At 42.5% G+C, this 8,929-nt stretch overlaps 2 protein-coding genes across 4 annotated transcripts in view; one reads left to right on the top strand and one right to left on the bottom strand.

Annotated features, from left to right (window-relative positions):
• rac3b (Rac family small GTPase 3b) overlaps positions 1-2,473 on the top strand; it is an 11,772-nt gene extending 9,299 nt beyond the window's left edge. For 2 of the 3 annotated variants that reach the window (XM_008438193.2, XM_017310906.1), the window contains one exon: positions 584-2,473. In XM_008438193.2, coding sequence (XP_008436415.1) covers positions 584-714 — 131 coding nt within the window. In that variant the 3' untranslated portion in view covers positions 715-2,473. Of the gene's footprint in view, positions 1-582 lie in introns of all 3 variants that reach the window. The other variant, XM_017310907.1, reaches the window with a different exon arrangement.
• Positions 2,474-5,249: 2,776 nt separating this feature from the next.
• The window catches only part of dcxr (dicarbonyl/L-xylulose reductase), a 5,965-nt gene continuing 2,285 nt past the window's right edge, over positions 5,250-8,929 (bottom strand). The window contains exons 3-8 of the mRNA XM_017310719.1: positions 8,584-8,738; positions 8,436-8,478; positions 7,993-8,092; positions 7,278-7,342; positions 6,588-6,705; positions 5,250-5,552 (exon numbers count right to left, since the gene is read on the bottom strand). Of these exons, the coding sequence (XP_017166208.1) occupies positions 5,449-5,552; positions 6,588-6,705; positions 7,278-7,342; positions 7,993-8,092; positions 8,436-8,478; positions 8,584-8,738 (585 nt within the window). The 3' untranslated portion in view covers positions 5,250-5,448. The remainder of the gene's footprint in view (positions 5,553-6,587; positions 6,706-7,277; positions 7,343-7,992; positions 8,093-8,435; positions 8,479-8,583; positions 8,739-8,929) is intronic.

The following is an 8,929-nucleotide window of genomic DNA, read 5'->3' on the forward strand; positions in this document are numbered from 1 at the left end:
TTTATTTATTTATTTATTTTATTTATTTATTTTTTTTCAGCAAAACTTACCAAAGCATAAAAAAATCAGTCTCGGTTCAGTTGGGTTGACCTCTGGTGCGTTTCAAATGCATATGTGGATGCGCTCCAAAAGCAGGAAGCGGACTACAGCGCAGGGCATTCTGTGTAAATACAACCAAAACAAACATGCAAGTCTAGCACTAGCAGGACAAATGGCTTGTTTTTTGTTTACATTTTGGTGAAGAAGGAAATTGTGCTCAGTGTCTACTTCAGAGGTTTTTGTGTTGTGTTTCTTGGCGCAGCGCCCCCACAGGTGAGGGTGGGGGGTACAGGTTGCTCAAAGGGTTTCATTTGTTTGACTCAGTGTCTTGTGGAAGAGAATTGGAGCATCTGAAAATGAAACAAACGTTGCAACTTTGGCCCTCAGTCGAACCGAGTCTATCAGACTATCAGGTGTGAAAGCACCCTTAAACTCTATGTTCTTTTCAGATACTCTATCTGTAAACATGTAGAGTACATGTTGGGCATCCTGTTAGAACTAGGATGTTCACCCTTCTCTCTCACAATGTCTTCCTGGTCCTCAGGGGCTGTGAAGTACCTGGAGTGCTCCGCACTGACCCAGCGAGGCCTGAAGACAGTATTTGACGAGGCCATCCGAGCCGTGCTCTGCCCTCCACCAGTGAAGAAGAGAGGGAAGAGATGCACCATGTTCTGAGGAAGAGGCACTGCTACACCACATCATCATGAACAACACACACACTTTCTTTGAAAGAATGAGAGCTAAAACTGGTGAGAGTGAGTGTGCAGTTCAGTGATTGCTTTCTGTAGTCTTTTTTTTATTTTTCAGAACCATATTGGTTAGATGACCAACATTCATTTTTTTAACCATTCCTGAATAAGATGGTAGGTTCCTTGTGAATGGCACTGACTGTCCGTCTCCGTTGTACTGTTGCCAGGAGGACTGCAGCTTTCCACAACCATCTTTCTACTGCTCTCTTCTCTCTCAGCCATGCTTGCTTAAATTAACGCAGTGGTAATTACACAGAACGTCAGGTGTTGATAGGTTCAGGGTTGAAGTTACCCTCAGCTCCCTGTCTAAGATCAGCTCATTCAGCCCTGAAAACCTCCTGGCTGCTAATGCTGCATTCCAGTTACCTGGTAAGTCAGAACTTAGAACTGGGTTTGACGTCAGACCTGGCGCTCCAGTTAGAAAGTCGGGATTTGAACATGGCAACGCTCATAAACATTGTTCACAGTATCTCTTACAAACATCGTTTTAAGCTTTACTTTTGATAAGGAAACACCATTTTTAATTTGTTCAGTTTAGAGTTACAGGCACTACATGTGATATTGATTTTTTTCTTACATGTGTGTTTTGCAAAATAAAAATGTTTCCACTTCAGCTTACTACTGTTGATGTGAGGAGCAGCCATACTGAAGCGCGAATGTTGGAGTTGCTCCACTTTCCCTTTGGGAAATCTGACTTCAGACAGCGTTCCAGTTGAATTTTCCGCCCAGGAAATCGGAATTTCCCAGTTCCGAGTACAACTGGAACGCAGCATATCACAGCTATCATTTTCTGAGCTGCACTTTGAGATAATAAGCATGACTAGCTGTGTAAAAACATCCTGGTCAGACCACCTGAGAATGGCAAGAAGTTGATTACTGACCGCTGAGTTCAGATCTGCAGCTCAGACTAATGTGGCAGAAAGCACAGCTTACGTTTTAGGCCTAAAGAAAATAGGTAAAATATTTAACACAGCTGTATCATGTGATCTGAGGCTTTTTAAAAAAGATGGCCAATAATTATAATAATTCATCTCCAGCCTGTTTGTCATTTTTTACAGAAAAGCTGCGAGCAGTCAGGGTAACACACTGTGGTTATGCCAACTAAGCTATAATTATTTATCCATGAGAATTTAGCTCAGCTGTAACTTCTCACCTGCCTTCCTTTATTTTCATTTGTATAGAAACAATGTGAAGTCATAATGTCATAATAGCTTTTTCATTTTCGAAGGAAATTCTTTAAGCTTGAAACACTTAACTCGACTTCCTGGTTTCCTAGAAGCTGGGATTTGGGCTGAGAGCTCATCTGGTGCCAGTGAGGCTCATCAAACCAGTGATTCTGCTATTCAACACTCAATTCTGGCAAGCAGCTGATCTTAGACAAGAATCAGTGGGAAACTTCAACTACAGTCAGGAAATCAGAGCTGCTTTGTAGGTTTGCCTTCAAAAAATCAAAAGTCTCTAATTTCTGTTGTAGTTTAAATTTAGCACAGAGAAACAAAATGTCAGCGAAAGATCCAGAAAACAAAATGTAATTTTGATTCAAATTTTCTTCAGAAGTATTTGATCAAAACCTGCTGTGATGCTGGTGGAAGAGGCTGTTTGGAAGCACAGCGGCCTGCTGGACCATCAGCAGGTCAGACAGATCTGAGTAAGGAGCGCTAGAAACCTTTCAGCACGGTGCGTCTGCAGATCTGAGCTCTGGAAGCCGTTGCCATGGTGATGTGTTTTAGTCCATGCTTACCGGTCGTGGTTCAGTTTACAGCCCCTCACATTCATCCTGTACCTAGGGCTGAATATTCAATATCCAGAACCAGACAGCACTCTGGGAGATGTAGGCAGGGGAAAGGCTTTAGCTGCTCAACCTCTCACAGCTAAGCAACAACCTGTTGAGTAACTTGCGTAGCAGCTGTTTCAGGTTTTGCCACTGTTCCTCATAACTGCTAAAAACTAAAAACAGTAACATGGAGTGAAAACTAGATAAAAACAGGAAATTCACACCACCGGTTTGGTAGTACTTCAGATATTTAAAACAAAAAAACGCATCAATAATAATTGATATTCACTGATGTGAAACTCTTACATTGTGACAGGTGTTTTTGCCGTATCGTTCGACCCTACCAGCTCTCAGCAGGTCGAGTTGATACCATAGAGGTTGGCTTTAGTCTCAATATCTCCTCACCACATGACACCTGCAGAATGAAGAACCTGGTCATGTGCCTTCTCCATGGGGAGCTGAACTTTGACCTTCAAGTGAAGATCAAAGTTCAGGAATCACTACACTGACAAAGTAGTCAGTGTAGTGATTCCCTTCTGCTGTGGTTCAGATGCTCCTGGCTTCTCGTTTGTCATCCACCCGGAGGTGGGACCCTTCATGGAGCTGCAGACTGAACACACTGCATGGTCATTAACTGGCGTTACCTAGCAACCAAACCTCAGACTGAAGTTCTTGTCCCCTGATGTCCTCTCTGAGTGGGCTGCTGTCAGAAACTGATTCTGCAGACAGAAGACACCTGGGTAGTATCTGTTACTGATGGATTGATGAACTGATTGTAATCTGTGTGCCTTGTGGTCGCCCAAACTCCATCCGCTTTGCAGGGGATCAAATACTTCAGTGTTTCCGGGTCTATTCTGTGTCTGACTGTTAAATGAATCTACCACAACATCACAAACCATGTGATCCTCAGTAAGAAGGCAAACCTACAGAAACAGCAGAGCTTTCTCTTATTTCCTACTCTGGAGCCGTGGACGTGCGTCAGACTAGCATGCCAAACATGGAGCTGTCCAACCTTGCTGCCTGAGATCTGCCTTCGGAAAGGGAGGAGCTTGCATGGTCTTAATATGCTCTGTCTTCATAATCCCACTGATTAGATCTACTCTCTGTTCATGTGTGTGTGTGTGTGAGTGAGTTTGTCACAGGCATGTAAATAGACGCTGGTATTTGTGTGTGAACAGGCTCGTGTCGGTAGCAGTGACACGGTGTTGATCGGGATGGCGACTAAAGATAACATTGTTTTAAGCCAAGTTTTTTAGTGTCCAGTTTTTGGTACAATTTCATATTGTAGTAATACACAGGAGTTTTCAAAAATTGTGTGGACATTAAGGCAGAAAAAAATAGAATTTTAATTACATCTAGTGATGTACAGAATGCGCAACAAATTAGGAATATCTGTATGTACCTAAATATGTACCTTCCTAAAAGTGAAACAGTTAACTTTAAAGGAATTCTAGTTGCTCATGTTGAATTTACAAGTGTTGCTAACAGTGTATAGTATAAAGGGGCCAATCTTTGTGCAGTTTGTCATTACAGCAAACAGTGCAGATTGCACCTTTATGAGCAGATTTTTCTCTCTGGTTGCAGGGCTGCGTTGGAGGGTGGGTGGAGGGGGGCGGTCTCCCTCACCCTGCAGGGCTGCCTGTCATGCTGTGTGGTTGAATCATGTCATGTGGTCCTGCCTAGCTAAGGTGTCGATATGTAGCTGAGAAACACAGCAAAAGAAAAAAAAAACTGTAATACTATTATTGCATGGAAGTTTTCTGGTTGTTTGGCCCACTGTAAATCTTCTGAGAGCTTGTACGATGAAATGCATCGGCCATGTACGTATGTAATGTAAAATGACTTGTATACTTGTTTCAGCTGTTTGTCTTCTTTTTTATTAATTCACATGTTGGTGTGGTTAAAAAACTCATTTTTGTATACTAAATACAAATGTATACGTAAAGAACATAGCTTGCTGTCGTGATTTGACATGATACGCAGAGGAATCAGTGTCATGTGTTTGACACGCTGCAGTGTTTGAAGGCAGTGCATGTGAGTGGTGAAGGGAGGAGTTTAATCTTCACTGGAAAGCTTTTTAAAATGTATGAAAACATTTTTTTCTTCCGTTTGACATGAACTCAGAATATTTCCTGTTTTGGCTCAGTTACCTGAAATATTTCTGTTTGCTAATTGCCAGAATAGGCTGCACAGTGGCGCAGCTGGTAGAGCTGTTGCCTTGCAGCAAGAAGGTTCTGGGTTCGATTCCCGGCCCCGGTCTTTCTGCATGGAGTTTGCATGTTCTCCCTGTGCATGGTGGGTTTTCTCCGGGTACTCTGGTTTCCTCCCACAGTCCAAAAACATGACTGTCAGGTTAATTGGCCTCTCCAAATTGCCCCTAGGTGTGAGTGTGTGTGTGCATGGTTGTTTGTCCTGTGTGTCTCTGTGTTGCCCTGCGACAGGCTGGCGACCTGTCCAGCCTGCGACCTGCCTCTCGTACCTGCCTGCGACAAACTGGACCTGTTGCAGGCTGCACCTGCCTCTCTAGTGAGGTGTTGTGGGCACAAGAACAAGATCCCCAGATACTTAAATTCATCCACTTGAGGCAGGACGACCCCCCTGACCCGGAGACGGCACTTTTCCGGCTCAAGACCATGCCTCGGATTTGGAGGCACTGAGCCTCATCCCTTTAATCAGTCCAGATGATATGTTTTTTATGCTTTTATTTCACTGAGATCTACATCTACACCTTGGATGTAATTTTTTGATGTTCAGAACCCCACAGAAAAGGTAAGAAAAATGATTAAACAACAATAAACCCATTTATTTTGGAACATCTGAATGTCCAAATAAAACCCTGAGCTGTCAGCATGTCTGCCTCTGATCAGCTGGAAGTCCTGGTGATGTTCAGCAGGCCAGGTGGCCTCCGTCCACTGGCAGGGCCACTCCGTTAATCATGCTGCTCTTCTCACTCAGCAGGAACAAGATGCTATTCACCACGTCCTCCTCCTCTGCACACACGCACACATGCATGTTTGTCACATTATCTTTGTGGGGACTTTCCATTGATTTCTACACACAAACACACACTTCAGCTTCGAGCAAGTTTCTACAAACTACATTCATTTAATCTATTCAATTGGAGAAAAGGGAGAGAAAATTGAAACCAGAGAATTTTCTGCAATAAAACAATAAAAGGTGTTTTATTTGGTAAATCGAACCTGCTAACAGCATGCAGCAGATCATTGAACTTTTCTGGTTGTGTGTCCATTAGATTCAGATTCCACTCTAGCTTTTATCATCTGATGCTGATTAGTAAAATCAAGGATTATCTTCCCCATAACGCCCTTGATGTGGTTATTCACGCTTTTATTACTTATGTATTCCCTCCACTGGCTGCCCGTTTCTTTTAGAACCGAAACTAAAATCTTGTTTCAGTTTTTAAATGACTCATCTTTTCAAATCGACTTTTAATACCAGACAACATAACGATTAGACCAGTTCTTGTTTGTCTTATAAAAACATTATGTAAATATCTTGTTTCAGCTGTAAGTCAAACTTAGTTTGGTCAGAAAACATTCGAATGATGTTTTAAACAGTTTTCTATATGAAAACAAGATTACGTTTTACCATAAGAACAATTCTAACAGTTTGTTTCAGCAGTCTGGTCGGTGTTAGTATATTTCTCGTAATGCAGTTACAGGTGATTTCTGTAACTGCATTACGAGAGTTAGTGAACAATGAGTTCACTAACTCATTTTCAGAATTGTGATAATCATTGGATTTTCTAAAGTAATTTTTTTGTGTGTGAAAATTGTAAAAATGTTTTAAAGAAATCATAAAAGGCTGTGAAGGTTGAAGAGGACTTGCATACTGAAGAAATATTTCAGTTATTGAAGTGATAAACTGTCAGGATGAAAGCGAGTCACACTCTGGTCAAGTTTCAGATAAAAGTACTGGTAAACTCTCTGAAAGCTGCTTATTTAAGACCACAGATTACCAAACAACACTTGTGAGGACACAAGGTCGTGACCTTTGTATCTGACCTGCGAAGCGGCCCAGGGGGATGCGGGACTTCATGGTCTGGGCTTTTTCCGGATTACTCCAGCCCAGGCGACCCATCTTTGTCATAACAACTGTAGGGTTGACGCTGTTCACACGTATCTGATGGGACCACAGAACACGTTTCTGAGTCAGCACAGACAGCAGCATCACGGTGTGTGTGTAGAACACACACTCTGACAGGAGTTTATGTTGCTAAGTCACTGATGCCTTGGTTTTTGAGAGGAAGCTCTGTCAGTTAAAGGTTTCTGCTGCCAACATGACCTGGGAATGTTTCTGTGTGGAAATAATATCAGAGGTCATGCAGAAAACTTTTTAAAAACTTTGGACAGTAACTGTCAGTGTTGTTGCTACGCAGACTGGATACATGCTGAACTTAGGCTTTATAGACAAAGTTATATTTAAGGTTAAATTAAAGCTAAGAGGTGCTTGCCTATATATGGATGTTATTTAGAATATGCTGAAACCTACTTTCATGGATTAGAGGCCACTTTTGGACCTTTAATTCTAAAGTGACTTTTTGGATTAGAGGTCAAACAGCTTCAGGAAACGAGAGAAAGAGAACAGCTGTCCTCTGATCAAGAAGAGTTCTCTGGAACTGTTCTGGTGTTTAAAACAGACGGAGGTTGGGCTCCTTTAATGGATCCTTCCTGGAGGTTTGAGTGAAGCAGTACCTGATGGGGTCCGAGCTCTAGGGCCATCACTTTGGTCAGCATGTCCAGGGCCCCTTTAGTGGTACCTGAGCAAAGCAGAACGACACAGCAACTCTCACTGTAAGTGATTACTGGTACATCAAAGTTAGAATACTGTGAAAAAGTGCAATATTTCTGGCCCGTTATCTTAGAAAGGGAAACTCATTATGTATTATAATCAAATAAAATACAAAGTGATGTTTCCCAAGCCTTTGTTTGTCATTTTGATGATTATGCAAATTCAGTGTCTCAGAAAATCAGAATCATGTAAACGAGGTCATTAATGGAAACTCCTGGTGTCAGCACCAGTCAGCTGATTAACTAAAACACCTGCAGAGGTTTCCTGAGCCTCCAGGGTCACTCTGGGTCAGCAGGACACAATCATGGTAAGGTGAGGGGGATCATGTTTTTCTGGTTCTGGTCCACTGGGTTTCCACAGTCAATGCAGCGTCGACCAGGAGACAAGGTCGTGACCTTTGTATCTGACCTGAGCCACAATCATTAAAACTGCAAAGGACAAAAGCTAGAAATATTTCAATATGTGCAATGAATCTCTTGAAAATGAGCGTTTCACTCTCTGAGAGGCCTGGCAAAAAATATTGCACTTTTATGCAATATTTCATTTATATTTCTTCTGTTTGTTTCTCAAATTGTGGTGAAGGAGAAGACGGTGAATGTCAAGCTGTCTGTTCCTCACAGTAAACAGTGTGATCCCTCAGGGCGCGCTGAGACGCCTGGCTGGACACGTTGACGATGGAGCCACCCGACCCTCTGGTCTTCATCCCACCAGCCACCATCTCACAGACAGAAACAGATAGCTTCAGTTGTTTACAGTAAAAGGATTGCATGGCCCATCTAACTATATATATATGTGTGTGTGTATGTGTGTGTGTGTGCGTGTGTGTGTGTGTATTGAGGAGTTAAGCATTCACAGCCATCAGCAGTTTTGTGTTTTTGCTACATGCGGCACAGCGTAAAGTCCACCTCAGAGTGCCAGTGGCAGATGTTTTAGGGTTATTCTGAGGAAATCAATAGTGAGGAAGAATGTGAATAAAGTGTTTTGATGAATTCAATAAATGAATTTAATGTAGATGTACATTTGCAGCTTAATAAGCAGATTTTACTTAAGGGCTGTTTTACCTGAGAAACGTGTAGCACAGCTTTCACATTCACGTTAAACAGCCTGAAAAACAACAACAGTTGTTTGATATCAATAACTCAGTTCTTGTCCTCATCCTTTGACCTGAGCTTCATCTAGGAGAATAAAATGGTGTCATTCTGGTCTTACAGATCAAACTGGTCAGGCGTGACCTCCAGGAACGGCTGCAGTTTGGTGCAGGCGGCATTGTTCACCAGCAGATCAATGGGGCCGACATCCTTCAAGGCAGCCTCGGTGGCGGCCCAGTCCGCCAGGTCCACACACACTGGGATGATGGCTGGACACTGGAGGTGGGCGAAGGAGGAGGGTCAGAGTATTTATTTTCAAAGTGAAAGCAGAGACAGAATGAACAAGAAGTCTGCAAACTATAGAAATCCAAACTGTGAAGGAGTTTGTATCAAATAAGAACGGGGATGAAGTAGTGTGTGTGTGTGTGTGTGTGTGTGTGTGTGTGTGTGTGTGTGTGTGTGTGTGT

Source organism: Poecilia reticulata, linkage group LG19 (genome assembly GCF_000633615.1).
Source record: "Poecilia reticulata strain Guanapo linkage group LG19, Guppy_female_1.0+MT, whole genome shotgun sequence".
Lineage (NCBI taxonomy): Eukaryota > Metazoa > Chordata > Actinopteri > Cyprinodontiformes > Poeciliidae > Poecilia > Poecilia reticulata.